The sequence below is a fragment of the Girardinichthys multiradiatus genome, chromosome 7 (genome assembly GCF_021462225.1).
Source record: "Girardinichthys multiradiatus isolate DD_20200921_A chromosome 7, DD_fGirMul_XY1, whole genome shotgun sequence".
Taxonomy (NCBI): Eukaryota; Metazoa; Chordata; class Actinopteri; order Cyprinodontiformes; family Goodeidae; genus Girardinichthys; species Girardinichthys multiradiatus.
The window spans coordinates 46,201,317-46,223,611 of record NC_061800.1 but is presented as its reverse complement, the minus strand read 5'-3'; the positions used below and the strand labels follow the sequence as shown (position 1 = coordinate 46,223,611).

The window sequence follows — 22,295 nt, the reverse complement described above, 5'->3', positions numbered from 1 at the left end:
CAATATACAAGACTGTGCATACCACAATAAAATAAATCTTTCCTGAGTTGATTGCACAACCTCAGGATTCACTTGTATCATTTTCTTTAGTACATATGTATTGGATGTGTAAGTTCAATAGCAGACACTACTAAACAAACAAGGGTTTATAGTAGTATTAGTTTTTTTTTTTATTCAAAATCATTGGATATTTTATCAGTCCAAACTGTGCATCAAGAAAAGCTTTTGTCTGTATAAATAAAAGTAACCTTCAACAACTACAGGTGTATTGAGATGTATTCCATGTTTAAGTGTACATTTCAAATCTTTAGCTCCCCAGAGTTATTTTTATGTTCTATGTTAAGGGGATTACAGAGACAACCTTCTATGATGTGTTATTATCTGTGTGATAGTGTTAATGATACTGTTGTACAAATGCTACATTATCCTGACATAAAAATGGTAGTTCATTTGTCAAGGACTATTTGTAGAAGACATAGCAGCTGTTCACACAATCTAGTTTTCCTGCACACTTACAAAGGTCACAGCTGTCACATAATAACAACACACACACACTGCTCTGAAGTTATCTACAGAGGGCATGTCATCTCATGGTAAGTCTCTATCAAGCATTTCAATGATAATGGGTGGATTTATCCAACACATTGTAAGATTATGATATTAAATGAGAGTTGTGTTTTTTTTTTCAAGCTGTTTTTTAAGCCTGGTCCTTGTAATGGGAAGCACGATGGAGCCTGCGGCTCACCAGCCTCCATGGCCCCATATCAACAGTTGCTGGTGATGTTCTTTACACAAATATCCTGCCTTTGTTAACTTGAAGTCCTGTGCTTCTTCAGAATATCATAGATGTCATCCACTTTGCTGAGTCTCTCAAACAAGGGGATAAGATCCAGAAGCTCAGTGTCTGACATGTCATCAAACCAAGAAACAACGGGAACCTGAAGATTTAAAATGGTGGGAAAAGATGGAGAGAGAAGACTGACTCAAGAGAATTTAGGTGATTTTAATGAGTAATAAATATTTAGCTAATAGGTTTTTAATCAACTAGTTGCAGTTAAGAAAATGTAAATAACTTACCGCATTGTCCGGATGGAAGATGTAGGAGGCTGGGGAGTTGTCTATAATTATAACCCTTTTTAGGTCTCTTCCTAAACGGCTTAGGTCTTTCACGTAGTTCCCTTTGTGGTAAACACACGCCTCTCGAAAGAGTCGACTCTGAAAGGCTCCATCTTTATCCAACAGGTCGGACACAGGATCTGCATACTGCCGTGGAAGGGAACAAAAGGCTGTTAAGATGCTTCTCAATATTGACATTTTTATGGCTTAAAATTATAATGATATTTTTACTTTAAGGTTAAGAGTTAGCTGAAAGGCCACACATAAATACTCTAAAGGAGTACTCCAGTAATCCTCAGTGTAATGTGACAAAGCAAAAGATGTAACTTTGCTTAATTTGTTCCAACGAGGCAAAATTCTTTGAAGATAAATGAGAACAAACCTTGGATAAGCTTGCAGTGAATAAAACACATTCAAACATCTCGCCCATCCTCTTGAGGAACTCATCAACATGGGGTCTCTTGAGTACATGCACCTAGATGTAAACAAAACAAAAAAGCATAGAAAGAGATTAACTGAAAATAAACAGAATCTCTGCTACTTTACAGACATAAGACTGACGGATTGTTGTGTCATGTTAACTGTTTATTGAGACTGATTTTCAGTTTATTCCATTATATCTAATTCTGCCAAGATGCTGGCAGCCTTGTTTCTGAATCAAGTCATCCATAATAGGCTTTCCCCACTTTTACAAGCCGATCCTGGAGTACTTGAAGCAGACCCAGGCCCACTTAGTTTTATTTTGGAAAATAAAGTCTCTCTGTCTTCTAGAAGAACCAAGCACAACAGACTGCAGCTAGTATTTAAGGCCCACAGGGAAAAGACCCAGCCACTGAGCCCCAATGGGTGGGTTTAATATGTGATACAGAGTGAGATTGATGGTCAGTATTTCTGAGAAGCCTCAAAGGCTCTCCTTATTTTATCGGGACACTGAAATAGGAACCTGCTGCCTGGAGCCATCAATAAAAAGAGCCTCAGCTCTGCCAGACCAATAGAGCAGAAACTTTCATCCTCTATGTTTTATACTGGCTCATGTTTTTGGCCTATGATTTCTTAAACGACAGCAGTTGTATTGCAAAGCTGAGCTTAATATTGACACATTTTTCATTTTAAGTATTTTTAAACTTGTTGTTTTGCTATTATGAATTGTTTGAGTCGTATCATTGCATTAAAACAGCATGAAATGATTCAAGTTCCTACCTGATGAACAATCCCTTCAATTTCCACTGGAATGATAAAATCTGCATTGTTCAGAGGCTGGTGAAATGAAAAAAAGAGACATGGTTACAAAATGTAGTCAAAAAATGTAAATCCTTTGCTAAAGAAATATTAAAAGGTGTAATGAAAGCCTAGATGAGCTCATTTATGCATTTCAAAACATAAAAAACTAAATTATTTGAGTCTTTTTAATGAATCAGTAAAACACCAGTGATACAAAATGACAGAATCTGATTTACTGAGTGAATTCTTAGCATCTGATTTATGCTTCTCAAATGTTAAATCACTGGGAGCATGTGCTATGTAAGGCTCAGGCCCTGGATTGTAATGCTGTGAGGTAATTCAATAAAGAATGAGTTTCAGAGCAGTCATGAATAGTGAAGTTGGTAATTAAACAGGTTTTTATATTGGATGTTGTGTGAGGTTAAGGTGTGCACTGCTTTAAATGATTTTGCATATGCTTTCTTTAAAGGAAACAACAGCCTATTTTCCCGGATAATAATATGAAAAACATATGTATTTACTGGTGTTGCTTTTGCTGGAGCCGCCATTTTCTTCATTCACAGTATGTGTGGCAAAAGGGAGCGAATAACAGCATTAAATCCCCGCTGGCTTCCACAAACCCAAACTGAACTAATACTGAAAGCTACTCTACTATACTTTACTTAGGTATTAGGCTTCTTAACCAGGACCTGAGCCTAAATTTCATACCTTAACATGTAAATGTGAGCTGGTATGAGAGTAAAAATCCTTGAATCCTTCAACAACTCCAACTTAGTACAAATAAATGCATAAAAAACTATATTTGTCTCTGCATGTTGTTCATATTATATAATACCGTTGATTGTTTCGTTATGCTGTCCTTAGTTAAACCTTTACACTTGATGTTTCCATAACATAAACCTAAATATGCAAAATGTTACATCATTTGAGCGTCAGTGTGATTAGAAAAGTTCAACAAATCTACTGTTTATTTCAGCAGCACATTCACTAATAGTGTTGCGAGATATAAAAAGAGTCATTTTTAAAGATGCATGCAACTGGTGAGGGTTTCAGCATTAGTTTTAAAAGTAGTTTTGTTGAAAATAGTCTCTGGACAGAACCTCTTTAATAACAGACTCAGGCTGGGGGTACCTTCACCAGCCTGCCTGTAATCCAGATGTTGAACCAAGCAAATATGTTGAGGATGGGGAACGTAAAATAATGGCAAGCATATTTCTCAATTGTTTTTTAATTCTGTTGATTGCATTTAAATTCCACTTTCCTTGTGTTTTCCAAAGAAAGTCAATCAATGATAAGACTTTGAAGATAAATTTTTAAATGCATTAGTAATAACTACAGAGAACAAAAATGATCTATGCTATTTATCTGAAGGGTCAGCCATTCCAAACAACCAGCTTGCTGAAGTGACTGAACTTCAACAGTGCAGACAGAGCAACTGCACGATGCGACATGAGATTAAGTTAAGTTATTAACAGGTCATTGCTGAGACATTTGAGAAGTTCTTTCATAAATTTCACAGCAGTGGCTCCTTCGTGTCATTTATATTATGTCTCAGAGTTGTGAAGTTTATTCTATTGCAGGTTTTTGACATCATTTTGTATTAAATACATAGAAAAGTGGGTCCGAAACAGAAAGCAGATATGCAACAGCGTGATGTAGGGATTAAATCTTATACAAGAGAGATTCCTTTAAAACTGAATCTGTTTCTGTACTTAGTTCTTAAAAGTAATTTGTAGGAAAAAGGCTGTAAATGATAAATCATCTTTAAACTCCAGGGTTAATTGTGGAGTACCACAGGGTTCAGTACTTGGGCCAATTCTCTTTACTATATACAGGGGTTGGACAATGAAACTGAAACACCTGTCATTTTAGTGTGGGAGGTATCATGGCTAAATTGGACCAGCCTGGTAGCCAGTCTTCATTGATTGCACATTGCACCAGTAAGAGCAGAGTGTGAAGGTTCAATTAGCAGGGTAAGAGCACAGTTTTGCTCAAAATATTGAAATGCACACAACATTATGGGTGACATACCAGAGTTCAAAAGAGGACAAATTGTTGGTGCACGTCTTGCTGGCGCATCTGTGACCAAGACAGCAAGTCTTTGTGATGTATCAAGAGCCACGGTATCCAGGGTAATGTTAGCATACCACCAAGAAGGACAAACCACATCAAACAGGATTAACTGTGGACGCAAGAGGAAGCTGTCTGAAAGGGATGTTCGGGTGCTAACCCGGATTGTATCCAAAAAACATAAAACCACGGCTGCCCAAATCCCGACAGAATTAAATGTGCACCTCAACTCTCCTGTTTCCACCAGGACTGTCCGTCGGGAGCTCCACAGGGTCAATATACACGGCCGGGCTGCTACAGCCAAACCTTTGGTCACTCATGCCAATGCCAAACGTCGGTTTCAATGGTGCAAGGAGCGCAAATCTTGGGCTGTGGACAATGTGAAACATGTATTGTTCTTTGATGAGTCCACCTTTACTGATTTCCCCACATCCGGGAGAGTTACGGTGTGGAGAAGCCCCAAAGAAGCGTACCACCCAGACTGTTGCATGCCCAGAGTGAAGCATGGGGTGGATCAGTGATGGTTTGGGCTGCCATATCATGGCATTCCCTTGGCCCAATACTTGTGCTAGATGGGCGCGTCACTGCCAAGGCCAACCGAACCATTCTTGAGGACCATGTGCATCCAATGGTTCAAACATTGTATCCTGAAGGCGGTGCCATGTATCAGGATGACAATGCACCATTACACACAGCAAGACTGGTGAAAGATTGGTTTGATGAACATGAAAGTGAAGTTTAACATCTCCCATGGCCTGCACAGTCACCAGTTCTAAATATTATTGAGCCACTTTGGGGTGTTTTGGAGGAGCGAGTCAGGAAACGTTTTCCTCCACCAGTATCATGTAGTGACCTGGCCACTATCCTGCAACAAGAATGGCTTAAAATCCCTCTGACCACTGTGCAGGACTTGTATATGTCATTCCCAAGATGAATTAACGCTGTATTGGCCGCAAAAGGAGGCCCTACACCATACTAATAAATTATTGTGGTCTAAAACCAGGTGTTTCAGTTTCATTGTCCAACCCCTGTATGTGATTCCAATAGGTCAAATTATCAGGCACCACATAATAAATTGTCACTGTTACGCTGATGATACTCAGCTTTACTTATCCATAAATCCTGATGAACCCAACCAGTTAGATAGACTACAAGCATGTCTTGAAGATATAAAAACTTGGATGACTTTAAATTTTCTGCTTCTAAATTGAACAAGACGGAAGTGTTCGTCTTTAGACAAGAGTCTTTAAAAAAGAAACTGCTTAGTCAATCACTTAACCTGGATGGCATTAAATTGACCTCTGGTAATAAAGTAAAAAACCTTGGTGTTATTTTTGACCAGGACATGTCATTTAAATCCCATATTAAACAGGTTTCTAGGATTTCCTTCTTTCACCTCCGGAACATTGCCAAAATTAGAAATATCCTATCAAGGAGTGACGCTGAAAAACTAGTCCATGCATTTGTTACTTCAAGACTGGACTATTGTAATTCTTTACTATCAGGATGTCCACAAAATGCAGTTAAAAGCCTTCAGCTGATTAAAAATGCTGCAGCAAGAGTTCTGATGAAAATTAAAAAGAGAGATCGTATTTCTCCTATTTTAGCTTCCCTTCATTGGCTCCCTGTTAAATCCAGAATAGAATTTAAAATTCTCCTCCTCACATATAAAGCCCTTAATGATCTAGCTCCATCATACATCAGAGATCTGATTGGTCCATATGTTCCTAACAGAGCACTTCGTTCTCAGACTGCAGGTTTACTGGTGGTTCCTAGAGTCTCTAGAAGTAGAATGGGAGGCAGATCCTTTAGTTATCAGGCTCCTCTCCTGTGGAACCAGCTCCCAGTTTTAGTCTGTGAGGCAGACACCCTGTCTACTTTTAAGGCTTAAAACTTTCCTTTTTAATAAAGCTTATTGTCATAGTCTTTAAGGCCGAGTTGACCCACATGCAGAGGACACTCAGACAGAGAAGAGTAAATTAAGTTTTTATTTTATTTTTTTTCGACTCAGGAACGAGGTGGGCAGAGCGATCAGGAGACAGACTGCAAAAGGAGAACAGAGGTGAGCGGAGGAACAGATTGGAATATTCAAGCAAGGACCTATGCTCACTTTCCGGAAGGCGATCGATCCGCCAGGGGGAGAAGCCGGTTCAAGTCTGTGGTAGAGCCTGCAGGAAACGATTGGAGCGATCTGATGTTCCAGGTAACAAAGTGGTGGACAGGTTGCGCTTCCAGCTGGAGGACTCGCAAGGACAGCAGCAGATTCTAGTCTTGACAGGAGGTGGGTTCAGGAGGAAACCCCAGCTTGGCGTGAACAGCCACAGTAGGCAAAACACTCCGGCGTAGATAAGCCAGCGAATCACCCTCAATTAGTCCTCCAGCTGATGAAGCACTGCCGCACATCATCAGGAAGTTGGGCCCGTCCCAACTGCGTGGGCTCGGGCTCAGACTGGCTCGAAGGCTGCACCGGCTGAGACAGAGACAACGGAGAGGAGACGAGATGCGGTCTAGCAGCGGACCGCTCAGAGCGGGTCCGCCTCCTCTCCCTCATCCGGTTGTCCAGGCCGGTGGCCAAATGTATGTAATCATCAAGTCCCTCGGGCTCCACAGAAGGGAGAGCTCGTCTTTCAAACTCTCATCTAGAGTCTGAAAAAAGGTAGATTTTAGCGCGCTGGAGTTCCAACACGACGCAACTGCCAGCATGCGGAAATCGATAGTGAACTCTGTCAGCGGCCGGCCGTGCTGCTTTAACGCTCGCAAACGGCGAGCCACACTAGATCGGTCCATGTCAATGTCAAACGTCAACCTAAATTATTTAAGGAACTCGTCATAGGAACAGCCAAAACTATTGTGATTTGAAAACCTAGCCTCAGCCCACCGCAGTGCTCTGCCGGTGAGCAGGCCCAACACATAGGAAATTCTCACATCGTCATGGGGAAATGACTGTGGAGACCTATTAAAGACGAGGGCACACTGTAAGAGAAACTCCCGGCAGCTACCAACCTCCCCAGAAAACTTCTCCGGGCTAGGGCAAACTACCTCCCAACTATGAGGAAGTTGCTGGGACTCAGGAGGTGCCTCAGCGCCCTCCGGCAGTGAGGCGGGCGTAACTCCCAGAGTGTGCTGCATTAAGGCTGTGAGCTGTTCCAACTGCTGACTAACCTGCCGCTGTTGGTCGAGGAGAGAGCGGAGGGTCGAACCATGAGCCTGGATAAGATGGCCGTGCTCGGAAACGGTTCTCTGGAGTGCCTCTGCAGGATCCGGCTGGCCTGAGTGTTCTGTCATAGTTTTTAAGGCCGACTTGACCCACATGCAGAGGACACTCAGACAGAGAAGAGTAAATTAAGTTTTTATTTTATTTTTTTTCGACTCAGGAACGAGGTGGGCAGAGCGATCAGGAGACAGACTGCAAAAGAAGAACAGAGGTGAGCAGAGGAACAGATTGGAATATTCAAGCAAAGACCTATGCTCACTTTCCGGAAGGCGATCGATCCGCCAGGGGGAGAAATCGGTTCAAGTCTGTGGTAGTGCCTGCACGGAAACGATTGGAGCGATCTGATGTTCCAGGTAACAAAGTGGTGGACAGGTTGCGCTTCCAGCTGGAGGACTCGCAAGGGCAGCAGCAGATTCCAGTCTTGACAGGAGGTGGGTTCAGGAGGAAACCCCAGCTTGGCGTGTACAGCCATGGTAGGCAAAACACTCCGGCGTAGAAAAGCCAGCGAACCACCCTCAATTAGTCCTCCAGCTGATGAAGCAACGACGTACACCTGTCAACACTCCGGTCTGCAGCTCCAGCGCCTCTTAGGGGTGAGAGAACTTTAGTAACAGGCAGGTTGACAACAGACTGACACTTATAGTTAGATTGGCTTAGGTTATCCTGAGCTATCTCTGTAGTTATGCTGCTATAGGCTTAGGCTGCTGGAGGACATAATGACCACTTTCACCCTCTTCGCTACATTCTCACACTACTCTCCTATTTTGCATTATTTGCTGTTATTTCAGCTTCTAACTTCACATTCTCTCTCTTTTCTCTTCCTAGAAGCTACACCTGGCCTGACTCTGTGTCTACCTGTGACACCTTCATGGAGGGGGGCATCATCCAAGCTTCTGCTGGCAACAATTTAATGCTCACCTTCTACCGATGATCCACATAGCCCTGTCTTTCAGTGTTTAACCCTTTCTCTCTCCTAGACATGGCGATTGACTGAGCTTCTACTGTGACTAACTCTATGTGCTCTCTTTCAGACTCTAACCTTGAAAACTGGCTCAGAGTTTATCTGTTCTGTCTTTCTAGATGAAATGACTAAAGGAGCTACATCCATTAACATTTACATTTCCTTCCTATAGAAAGTACTCCTGGATCAGTGCTTCTGTGTTATTTTTCCTTCTCTGCTCTGTTCTCTCAAACCCCCAGTCGGTCGTGGCAGATGGCCGCTCACACTGAGCCTGGTTCTGGTTCTGCTGGAGGTTTCTTCCCGTTAAAAGGGAGTTTTTCCTCTCCACTGTCGCTACATGCATGCTCAGTATGAGGGATTGCTGCAAAGTCAACGCCAGTGACTGTCCACTGTCTCTACATGCTCATCCAGGAGGAGTGAATGCTGCAAGTCACTGACTGGATGCAATCTGCTGGGTTTCCTTAGATAGAAAAACTTTTTATCCAATTTGAATAAATAACTGAATCTGACTGAACTGTTCAATGGTTACGATTAATAGGAATGTATGAACCTGACTGTTGTGAAGTGCCTTGAGACGACATGTGTTGTGAATTGGCGCTATATAAATAAACTGAATTGAATTGAATTGAATTGAAAACCTTGAATCACATGGCTGTCACTCAACAGCGCTGATTTTTTACAGGAATGTTGGTAAGTGAAGACGTTTTGAAGGAAAATATTCCAATGCAGGAAGAAGTTAATATTACAATTCAATTCAATTCAGTTTATTTATATAGCGCCAATTCACAACACGTCATGTGATGATCTGTGATGTATGATGGAGCTACCACGCCTGTCCACATATTACACATTCTTTGTTTTTATTTTAATTTAGAAAACCCCACCAACTGTTGAGAGGATGTGCTTTTTAAGAATAATAAACAGTTTCAAACATATTTCCTTTTAAAGTAAACCTCCGAGTTTCAGTCATTCACTTGCATGGCTCTTCATCACTGTTCCTGAAAGACCATGGTCAGTACCTCCTTGCAAGATGCGCCTACAGTTTGCACTTCCATGTTGCACCTCTGCAGCCAATATTTTGGTTGTCCAATCTGTGGGAGTCTCTGGGTTTGATAACTGATGATGTTTTGGATGTTTTTTATCGACTTCTTGTCACTTTGTGTTTGGGAATATGATAAAAATGACATCCAGGATGCCAGAAAACATATTCAGCCTTTGTCTCAACTTCTGAAATGCTTGTATCAGAGAAACCTCAGCAGGTAGTCCAGAAACATTGAAGCTGAAAGGGGAACATGTCATTCTGTTACTTCTCCAACTCTGCTCATGGTTGCCTGAGTTAAATTCAAGCCCTTATGCTTATCTAAAGAGTGACTTTGGTTTTTGCAGACATCCATCTGAACTCAGTGAAACGCTCCTCTCTCTGCCACTCTGTTCCTTTTAGGAAGGACGACTGATACAGTAACTGATATACACGGGAATGTTTCAGTCACAAGTGTTGGCAGGATGAGCTAACCAACATCTCTGTATCTTAATACCTCCTGACTACTTGTCTCTTAAATCCATTTAACCAACACCTACTGTGCATGTCTCAGCACTGCTGTCTGGCCTCTGTTATTTAATTAGTGAGTAAAAATGGATTCTGTCCTTCTTCAGGTTCTTGTATGATCACATTAAAAAGGGGTTCTAGCAGCTTGAAATATTTTTCACCCACAGCCAACCCCTGTGCTGTGCCACCTGGCGCTTTTCTCAGTAACTGGTTCAAAGCAATAATGAGTTTAAATATATCCTTCTGTTGAACGTGGACTTGGTGGAGTTTGACCTTCTCTACACACTAATAGCTAAAAGCAATATCCAGTGACACGCTTCAGGAGTGCCTTTGACTAGGCAGGAATTAGAAATATTTAGTATTTATTTCGTTTTTATTAGTTATATTTTACTGATTTAGTTTTGATTGTACTAGAGTTTAACGTGTTCTTTTTTTTAAGTGATTTATATTGTTTATTAAAATTTCTTTAAGCAGTTGTAAAAAGAATATTGTAACATTTTACAGTAAAATAAAAATATTTGGCTGTTTTCTTTTATAGCTCTTTGTTTTACAGTATTTTGCTGTATTTCATTCCACTTTGTTACATTTATTTGTGTTATATTGAACTGCATTACATTTTATTTGACGTTATTTGACTTTCTTTTAACTTTTTATTTAATTTTACCTAATTTATGTTATAATGTTTTCTCTTGTAGTTATGTGTTGCAGTTATTTGTGTTGTATTTAATTGTGTTTAATGCATGGCATTATATTGTATTTTATTTGAATTTATTTTTTATTTGTTACTAATTTAATTTGATAGTATTACAATAAATTCTAATTGTTTCAGTGTTGTAGCTGTCTTTTACTACAGTTCATTTTGTTGCTTTCATTTCTTTTATTAGTTTGATGTTGTTTTATTTTATTTTTGTTTTATTTATATATATATATATATATATATATATTCATTTTATTAGAAAGCATCGTATTTCACTTTATTTCCTTTTATTGCATGAAAAAGCATATTTTGTGTTTGCACAACCAATGTTGCATGATTTTCACATCCCATTGACTAAAACAGCAGAAAAAAAAATCTTCCCCTTTTAAAATTGAAATCTAAATATAATTCAGGGAATAAATGTTCGAAATCCACATGCACTAGTTTTGTTCTTTTCTGGAACCAAACTGTTAGATGGATCAGTACTGTATGACAAAGTTAATACTGAGTTTTTTTATCTGTTTTATATAAAAATGGAGTTAACAGAGATTGATCTTGTTTACACATAGCTCATAGCGGTATCCAGTGGCATCCTGTAAGGACAGACTGTGACCTGACAAAGGACCAGAACCAAATGGCATTCATTAGACAATTTGTCATGATGCAGGAGTCCGGACCTTTTAGCAAGGACAACTTCCTCCACTTAATGCTGCCATTAAAGAAATATATTTATTTATTAAAGTAACTATGTACAACCATGTTACATGTTAAGAATATTACTAATTGGCATTTTATTTATGTTGACATGGATATGGTTGATTGTTTTCATTGTTGTATTTCAGCAAGAATCAGATTTTAAAATCCTTAAAATCCGATTTTGTTTCTAAAGATTTTAGATGTGAGAAATGTGAGCATACAGAGCATATCAATAAATAGTTCCGATGTTTATAAAACATAATGCAAAATCAAATACCTATGAGAGGAAAACCATATGAAATAGTTAGAATGAAAAAGTGTATTTAGTTTTCATTAATGGGATCACAGTAAGTTGTGACCATGTGCCCTGCAGGGTGCACATGGATCTGGTGGTTCACAGCTGGTCTAAATCTCAGCTGGGATCTCTTCATTTGATGCTTGCTTGTTCTCCTCCTGCATGCATGCTGATGTTTGGTTGACCTGTTATGCATGTGCATAGTTTATTTTTTTTTTTGTCCCTTTGCTGTCCCTGTGATGGACAGGTGACCTCTACAGGATGTATCCTGCCTCTTGGATACCTCTCTGTGGCGCTGGTCCCTATTCCAGTACCTATTCAGTTCCCCAAGCAAAAAAGTACTCAGATAAACAGCTTCGGATGCACAACACATTGGAAATGGTAGAAGTAGCATATCTCTTAACACTTCACAGTCATAGTTCATCCTTCTGCATATAAATACAATTACTTCTTGTCATTTTCCATTTACAGTGGGAACAATTAAATCCTGAACAAGATTTAAACACTGCTACATAGCAAAGAGGCACAGAAAACCCTGTGAACTCCAACCAACCTCTATTTTGACTAATTTTAACAGCAGAAAACTGATGAACAACTAATACAACAATGATATACCTGAGAAGAGTGCAGGGGTGAGACACAGTGGTCTAAAAAAGGACATAAAGCGCTCAAATCTAGTTACATTTAATCTGGTAAATTAAACAACAAAACATGTTGATCTGAAAATGAGACCTCATGTCTCAATGAGATTTACCTGTATTAATTAAGATCTCTACTAAACTACTCCACAACATCAGGATGCATTTCCTTTCGATCAGGTGAGAAGCCAGATAAACGTTCTTGGAGAGACAAAACAATATTATAGAACAGGTGGAGTTCAAATCAAATTATTAACATCAAAGTATAAGAAACCTTTCCCAAGATGGCCAACATCTGTTCACAAATATCTAAAAAAACTATTTGTTTTATAATTAAATGCTTGAGTCTTTATTTTTAACTTAATTTTCCTTGCAATTTTAGCCTTTCACTAAAATGCACACTCTGGAAATCAAAGTAAAACGCTCTATAAACTACAGATTATTTGTAGCTGCACTTACCCTCAGGATATCTGCATCTACCAGAAAACACATTTCAAATTGTGTGGAGCGATCAAATACAAAAATAATATGATCCTGTAGCTCACGTAGCCTCTCTGGCCACTTTATGAGGCACACCTTACTTAGAGCAGGTTGCCCCTTTTTGCTGGCAAAACTGTCTTAATGTTTTGTTGGCTGTGCATCCATGATGAGAAGCTCCTGCTCCGCCACATCCCAAAGGTTCACAATTGAGATCTGGTGACTGTGGAGCACATTGGAGTACAGTGAACTCCCAGTAAAGTTCAAGAATGGTGTAAAATTTCATTCAGCATATTTTTCTAACATAATTCCTACATGACTGATTTGTTGGCATTTTCATAGTTTAATATATGGAACATTTGGTGTATTTCAAATGTTTTTATCTTTGCTATTATGCAGCATTAGGCTCAGTGATTAGGTACATAAGTCTAGTTGACATATTTTCACAACTCTTACCACTTCATCACCAGTAGAAGTTACACATTCTGAGAAACACAGATGTTCTGTTTTGTGGTGAAAGCTGCATAGATCAGCTGGAACTGTGCTATTCTGTGGTAGATTTAGCACACAGATATTAGCTTATAACATATTGAATTGCACCTATAAAATAAACTTGTTCTGTTTTTCCAGTCTGTAGTAAAGGCATAACATGTTGGTGGATTAGAACTGCAATTATTTCAAATCTTTGAACCCAGCTATATTACTTTTTTACTGGACACTTGTTCCCCAACTTTAGAAAAGAATCAGTATTTATATAATCTGTTAAATTCCAATCACAAACACTGTAATACCTAAGCTCTGCCAGCAGGTGAAAATAACATCAACAGTCTACTTAGGCCTGGTTCATATGGCAAGAATCATCAGTAAAACAAGTTTGGTCCTCCAGTGTGTGTTGTGCTTGCCATGTGGCACTCACAACCATTCAGATTTAAAACGGGAAATCTTGCAAACCCTCTCGAGATCAAACATGAGGTCAGAGTAATTCCCTTCTGTGTTTCTGTCACCTCGCTTTCTGATTGGCTACACATCACATTCCACAGGCTGCATGATTGTTTGTCCTGGGGGAACACCCCACACGGTAGGATACCGGGCCAAGAATATCCCCGATTTGAGATCAGAGCGATCCTGACGTCTTTCTGAGCAGATTTGACCACACAAAGCAGGAATATCTCATAAGATAATTTTAAGAGCCATCACCATAATCGGGGCATGTTGAAAGGGGAAGAACGGGTTACAAATCGGCATTAGGCAGAACTAAGCCAAACACTGCAGGTAATGTTAACACCGGATGCACCTTCCTCACAGTCAGTAACTTATCCTAGATTACAAGGCGAGACGGATGTGGAAAACACATTAAAAAGGCTCCACTTAAGCAGCATAGCATAGTCAGAGCAAAATATGGCATTCGGTCTAAGCAAAACAAACAACATAAAACATGATCCAGGACAAAAACCTCTACAGATCACAGATTATTGCTAATTTGTAGTGCAGAGTTTAACTCTCAAATTTATCAAATGCGGTTTTAGCAGCTAGCTGTCTCCTATTATGACCGTGAGAAAGAGGCTCACACAAGCCAGCTTACCTTAAATGAACTATGCACTAGTGTTTCATCCAAATCAATGACGACACAGATCTTTGCTGGATCATCTGATGCTACTTGTGAAAGCAGTGGTTTTGCTGGAACCTACAGAGATGTAGAAAGTTGAGGCCAAAGGTCAAATATGGAAAGTGAACAAAGAAAGTTTGACTTTCAACATTAAAAGTACCAACCAAGCATGCTGGGAGGGCATGTTTCAGGTACTTAACAGCCTTAGATGTGTTTTGGTGTTTCTGTGAGTGGATACTAGAGACTGGATGATGCAGCTGCTGCCGTGTTGATGGAAAATGTAAGTATCACCACATCATATCTTCTCCTTCAACAAGTGCTCAGTAATGCTGAATGTGTTTCTGCTGCTAAAAAAAACAGGTTGTCTGTGACCTAATGCATGTGTTTGACTTGTGTTTGACTGTGCAGAGTGGGACGCTGACACACATACTATAATTGTCTCTTTTAACATGATGATAGAATGAGAAAGTTTGTCTTAAAAGATTTTGGGTTTATGAAAGGTTCTATAAAGTATTAACTATGACATATAGGTGTGTTATACCTGCTGTGTTGGTGGGATGCAGTATTCGCAGTCACAATGCTCGATGGATTCATCGTCACTCTGCTCCTCCTCTGAATCCCTGCTTTGCGGGGTCTCATGCTTTGACACAACACTGTGAATGATGCCCAGAGGGGATGTAGGTTCTGAGGTTTCCTGCAGCTCAGTGTCCAGTTCTGAACTTTGTTCGTTGGGGATTATTTTGACAACAGTGATTCCTAATCCAGCTGACGACTCCTCTTCTGGGCAGACTTCGGCATCCTCCTGCTCTACGTCGGATGCAATAGCATCTTCACTTTCATTCCTAGAAGTATTACCATCAGCCTTTCCAGCACTGATTTGATCAGTACAGCTGCTGTCTAGAATAAATCTGCTCAATGGTTGTGTACCTGAAGACTGAATGCTTTTGATCTGATATGCATAGTAATCCTCAGCACATGAAGAAAAACACTCTCCTGTTTGCTCTTTATCCATGAGTGCCCAATAAGGCTCCATCTCTGAACATGCAGGAAAACCATCCAGTTCCGGGTCCTGCTTGTCAATCTTATCGTCCTTGAGATCAGAAGTCTTCTCAGTATCCGCTGTGGTTGCAGCTTCACCAATCGAGTCATTGTTCTCACTGGCAGAGACTTTATCTTCATAAACATCGCCCTCAACAGAAATTTCTTTGGCACATGGTGCAAACGTCTTCTCCTCCCTGCCTGAGTCATGGTAGAACTCAGGGTCTTCATCGTAATCATCAGAAATGTGTCCATCAAATAACCAGGCTTCATCATCATAATATACTTCATCATCTTCAGACTCCTGGTAGTACTCTGGATAAAGGCCAAATGTTTCAGATTCATTGTCTTCAGCTTCATCTTTTGTTGAACTTGATTCAGATTTCAGGGTCCAGTCATCAGACTGGTTTTCTGAACTCTGACTTAAGTCTTCCTCCTCTGAATCTTCAGAATGCTGAGCATTTTCTTGGGTATTTATTTCAGTTGATTCTTCAGTGTGCACATCTTTGTCTTGTTCTTTAATTGACCCATTTGTCTCTTCCAGTTTGTAAGCTGTTTTGACACTTTCTTTCTGAGCCTCCTCTTCAAGGTGGAGGTGGTGCTGAATATCGCCCCCGTCGAAGCAGGAGATGTAATGTTGCTTTTGTGAAAACACCTGTCCAGAGCAGTCTGCTCTGTCAAATAAATCAAAGTAATCCTCAATAACAGCATCAGCAGTGGAGGTTTTCTTTTTATCCTCCTCATTCCTCTCGTCGATGCTTGGATGCTTTTCTGCATCATTCTCATCAAACGATTCCCACTGCATTGGCTCATCGCCTGAATCATCCTGAGCTGCTTTATCAGATTCCTCGGATGAATCGGAGCAGGGATCAGAAGGAAAACTGTCGTCAAGGCAAGTCTTACAGAATTTAGAGTCTTCTGATGACAGGTCTTCCTCAGTGCAGGACTCTACACTCTCCTCAAAGTTGCTGTGCTGACTTGGGTCATCCTCAGAATCATCCCCATGCAACTCGCCAGCATCTACAGAGACATCAGCCGTAAACGTGTGCTCACAGTTTTCTTCTACACCTACATCACTTTCATAGGTGTCATCAGGTGTGTCCTCTGATGATCTGCAAGATTCTTCATCATAGACCTCCATCTCGTTTTGTTCATAGCTCTCATCCTCCTTATCATCGTCATTGTCTGTGTATTCAGCTTCAGCCTGACTTTCATCATATTCAGAGAAGTCAGCAGCGCAGGTTAAAGAGTCCATTGAGTCAGAGATGTTCTGTGTGAAATTTTGCTCTGAATCCTCTGTTGACTGGTCCTGCTCCGAGTCAGAGTCCTCACACCGATGATCCAGAGACAAGTCGAGGTTTTCCGTGTGTTCAGAAACAAAACCAGGCATGTCTGATTCTCTAAAACTGTCAGAGTTCGCTTCCAATTCATCTGGCTCAAAATCAGAGGACTCGGACTGTTGATCAGAGGGCTTACATGGCTGAAATAATAGGAGGTGTTCTGGGCAGTGTTCACAGCAAAGATTACTTTCATAGGCTAAGCTATGATTAGCACAATGCTCAGAGGACTTGCAAGCTTTAAAACACTCACAGTGTTGAGTACATTCATCATATAGTTGGCTTAATCCTGTGCAATCATTCTCTTCGAGGGTCTGGTCAGATTCAAAAAGTCCATCGCTTGAAGAATATGGCTCAAAGCTCTCAGCAAGTCCTTCACAATCCATGCAAGATTCAGTGTGCTCTATGTTGATGTTGCAGCGCTCTACACAAATAAGAGGGGGGTCTATTCCTCCACTGACACTCTGCTCTGTGTTTTCCACAAGGGCCTTTATGTCCAGTTCAGCATTTCCCTTTGAAGAGTTGCTTAAGCCTGCAGCTCCCTTTACTTTAGAAACTGCACATTGTCCAGAGAGAATGGCTTCAGTGCAAAGCTCCCCCTCCCCGCTGACTTTACCCTGCTCAGAGTTTTCCAAATACATTGCAAAAATTATTTCTCAGCCTGGACTATTGTTCTTAAGAATCTTGACTCCATGCAAAGTCCAAACACCAGGTACTTGTAAGGTCCATTAAGAAAGAAGATTCACAGAGTTGAGACCATGGCTGGCTCGGGAGAGTAAGAGCAACAGGAGCAGCATTCACAGTGACATGACAGGTTGTCACAACCAAAACCGAGACTCGACCCTCCCTTTGCCAGACAGCAAGCAATTTATTTTGGGTGCTTGGAAAGACGTGACAAATAACTTCTGGAATATCAAATCTCTATAAAAGGCTGAAGTAAGGCATAAATCTGAAACTGACACCTGAGAACGTCCTGAGCACTTGATCTTCAGACTGAAGCTCACAGAAGGCATGTTGTTTTCCAAGATATAACATGCTTCAACCAGAAAGAAAGCTGCAAATTATCCTTAATAGGGTTAGTAATCCATTACTGGCTTAACAAACAGTCTGTCGTGTCATTTTGTAGGTTCGATTTTTGTGTTGTAGAGGAATAATTGTCACAGCAAGACTTTAAGTTGCATTTCTACATTTCTGACTAACCTATTAGTTTTCAAGTGTGTGCAGTCATTGCTGTTGCTGGAAGGCTCCTCTACAGTATCTGTTCTTAGAGACCTGAATGGTTTCTAGGTCAGATATGAACCTCAACTTTTCTTTACTTTCATTTATTTTTCCAATGCTTTGTACTTTTTTTCTATTTGTTTCCTTCTCTTGTTTTCGAAATCCACATCCACAATTATCTTGTTGCAGAAATGTGCAATTCAAATAAACATGTCTTTCCTTTCCTCTGTAACGTTTATACCATTTCCATCCTTCTTGTAACTCCATGACTGATGTCTGAACATGGAGTACTTTTCAACACTGCCATTCATTACAGTCCAGAAGACATGCCTTAGGAAACATGAAAAGCTGTGAGCTGAGGAACTCGACAAACATCGGACAATCATGGTGCTCACATGTTATTCAGAAGGTGGTGAGCAGGAAGACTCAGGAGAAAAAATTAATATCCAAGGTAAAGCTGAAAGAAGAGCTTACTTTAGACAAATATGCTTTTCTTCTACCAATAGAGGGGCGTCATTTTTGACCGAAGGAGACTCTGTGTCTGTGACCGAGACGGCAGAGGAGACAGTTGTGAATGCTTCTGCCACGAGGCGTCTTTGGTATTCAGCTTCACAAAGATATCAGGAATACAACAAATAAAAGAAGTCTACATCCCCCATGTCGTTTCAGTCCCAAAATTGTCAGATGAAGGCTGGATCAGTTGCATTTCACATGTAGAAGTTTTTTTAAATACTATTTGCTTAAGCAATAATTGTTTCTCTCAAGAAAGTATGGAATTCAGAGGTTTCCAGTTAATCATCATAGGCTTGAATTATACAATTTGATCATTCTTCTTTCAAGTGGAATGATTAAACACTAAACAACTGTAGTGATTTTTAGAAATAAGCTAATAAAATTCAGTTTATTCAAGTTTAAATTTAATGTGCATTTCTATGAGGCAAACACATGCCATGCCGCTGTTCACTAAAATTCATAAATATGATTTTAAGAACCAGCCAGGGAGCAGATTATTGTTTATTGTGAAACTAAACCCCAAATCAACCTTTTTTTGCAGATAAACTGTATAAAGTGGGCCTTAACGGTGCTATCTTTATGTTACAGTACAGCTTGGTACATGTCTAAGTCAGAGCCCCACGTTCAAAACCGTCTCACTCACACACACACTCCTGTAGCGAGTCAGGAGTTGGACCTGAGAGCATTGATCATAGCGTTTCATGCTTTATACCTTTGATCAGATGCTTTACTGGAGATAATACATATCTACACTACCGGTCAAAAGTTTTAGAACGCCTTTCTCATTTAATGGTTTTCTTTATGTTTATGACTTTTGACATTAAATGTAGATTCTCACTGAAGGCATCAAAACAGTGAATGAACACATATGCAATTATGTAGCAAACCATAAATTGTAAAATAACTTTAAATATGTTATATTTTGGATTCCTGAAAGGAGTTGCTCTTTGCTGTAATGACTGAAATATTAACCTCTGGCTGTCTCGCAGACTCTTTGGAAAACCATTTCAGGTGACCACCTCATGAAGCTCATGGAAAGAACACCAAGAGATCAAAGCAGTCATCAGAGCAAAGGGTGGCTGTGTTGTAATAATCTAAAATATCTTAAGAGTTATTTCACACTACGTTCATTCACAGGTTTGTTGTCTCTAGTGAGAATCTACAGTTTAAACAGCAAAGGTTTAAACTGTAGTGTAAAATGTTTAACCGGTAGTGTATATGTAAATGTAAACTTTCTGAAAGTTTGTTACTGCTTTGAATGCTAGCTCATGTTAGCAATGATGATGCTAACATCACTTTACCACTCAGAAACTGGACCTGTTCTGTCCTCCACTGCCTCAGCAGTGCTGAAGAACTCATCCTTGAAGTGGAAAAATAGGAATTTCTCCACTGATGTGGGAACATTTCCTTGAAAAATGACATTTAACCAGGCACTTTGAAGAAGTTCTGATGCTGGGGGACAGTGTAGTGAATTGTGTGGGTTAATACACCCATCAACCGAAACCGAACTTATCGTCTTTCAGTGTAGGCATACTTGAGCTTGAACTACAAAATCTCAGCGAGAAATAAATATAGTGGAAACGCGAAATTGATCAGTAGGAAGTCCTTGACCTTGTTTAGCCGTTCTGCAGCAAATACTGTAACTTAACAGTTGGAAAAACGTAACAAGTGATAGAAAAAACTGAATGAACTGAAAAATATGACACACACAAAATATAAATATTTCTCTGCAGGACCTGGAGAGACTAAATTATACTTTTCTGCAGTCCTACAGACTCCAAGTGCACAACAATATGTATTTAAAGGCTAAAAATGTGGATTTTGAATGATATGTTCCCTTTGAGATATGATAGGAATAATTGTACATACAGACTTAAGCATGAGCAGAAACCCCATTAATATTAGGTCAAATGTCTCTGAGCAAGTTGCACCTCCACCACATGCTTTTTGTAGCCATCAGCAGGTTTCTGGCATCTTTGCAGCTGGATATTTCACCACTCTTTTTGACTGAATTGGTAGAGTTCATTTATATTGGTTGGTTCCAGAAGCTCAATGTTAGAGTGCGTTATCCGGTCCAGAACCAGTTTGGATGGGTGTTTGGGAGCATTACTCTGTTGGAACACATACTGCGCACAAGATTTAACTGAAGCAGTTGCTGATTTTAAATTAAGTTGTTGAAATTCATGGTGGTCCTCCTACACCCACTTTGCACAATGCACTGGTACCATTGGCAGTAAAAGACACCCCAGCATTATGCTACCACTGCCGTGCTTGGCAATTGGTACATTGTTCTAAGGTTTGAAGCCTCACCTTGACTCCTCCAAGCATACATCATTCCACTGTGGCCATATAGTTAAATGTTTTCTCCACTTTTCTCCGAAATGTGTTTGGCCTGTCCACATCAGCAGCTGCAGATTTCAGTTCAGATGGAAGATCGCAGTTTAGGCACAGGAGTTCTTTCTTGGTCTGCACACTTTCCAACCATTTCCAGTTCATAGCAGGTTTGAGCCCAGGTGCTTCCTGGGTTGCTTCTTAACATACTAACTAATTTCCTTTTTATCTGAGGGAACAGTCGAGTCGTCTTCCAGACCTTGACAAAGTGATGACACATATGACTAACTGTATAGTTATTTGAACTGAAAAGGTTGGAATCTGCAGTCACTCAGAAATGGCTTCCCTGTGTTTTGTAAGACTTTAGTTGAATGTATCTACGTATTTGGATCTATAGGTACAATTCTGACCCTGTGTGGATCAGAAAAAATCCATAATCAAACTAAACTTGTGCACCTAATTCTTGATTTTAAAAATCCTTGCAGCTGTATGTTGTTCTATATGGAAGCAAATCATTACCATATTTCAAATGAAAAAGCATTTTCAGAAATGCTTTTTCATTTTAAGAATGTGGCTGCATTGTTTGACCCATAAATAAAATTAGTTATCAATAATCCTATTTGCATTTTAATTTTCTTCTTCAAGACTGCTCATTCTTTCACTTAATTAAAATGAAAAAGAAAAATACTTTTGAGATTTCCAGAAATGCTTTTTCATTTTAAAATTTTACATTTCAAATTGAATTTTGGTATCTATTTGCTGGGGCATATTTTGAAAAATAAATCTCAAAAGTATTTTTCTTTTTCATTTTAATTAAGTGAAAGAATGAGCAGTCTTGAAGAAGAAAATTAAAATGCAAATAGGATGATTGATTATTAATTTTATTTATGGGTCAAACAATGCAGCCACATTCTTAAAATGAAAAAGCATTTCTGAAAATGCTTTTTCATTTGAAATATGGTAACGATTTGCTTCCATAGTTCTATCCTGTCAAGCTAGAAAAAGAAAGGGCTTAAATATGCCACTAAAGCCCCAAACTTTCAATGCCAATCATGAGTGGACGTAACCTTCTGACCACTGCTTTAGGTAAACACACATGGTCCTACGTTTAGAAAATAACTTTTATTTAAAACTACCTAAGCCAAGTTTAAATTATAATCTTCATAGCTTTGTTAACAATGCACATTCCAACCATGGGTAAGTGTAAAATATGTGCCAAAATGTAGACGTTATTGACTCCTACATTTCTTTAAAATCATTTGACAGAATAATACATTTTAAATTGTCAGTATGGGGTTTTACAAAATCCACAGTTACCAGA

The 22,295-nt window shown here is 39.7% G+C and overlaps 1 protein-coding gene across 1 annotated transcript; it reads right to left on the bottom strand.

Annotated features, from left to right (window-relative positions):
• Nucleotides 1-152: 152 nt before the first annotated feature.
• On the bottom strand, nt 153-17,701 carry LOC124871025 (sarcoplasmic reticulum histidine-rich calcium-binding protein-like). The gene is made up of 6 exons (XM_047369946.1): nt 15,079-17,701; nt 14,514-14,615; nt 2,317-2,373; nt 1,499-1,591; nt 1,078-1,263; nt 153-938 (listed from the first exon to the last, which is right to left on the bottom strand). The coding sequence occupies exons 1-6, from the start codon at nt 17,551-17,553 to the stop codon at nt 810-812; spliced, it is 3,042 nt and encodes a 1,013-aa protein (XP_047225902.1). The 5' UTR covers nt 17,554-17,701; the 3' UTR covers nt 153-809.
• Between the last annotated feature and the right edge of the window lie 4,594 nt (nt 17,702-22,295).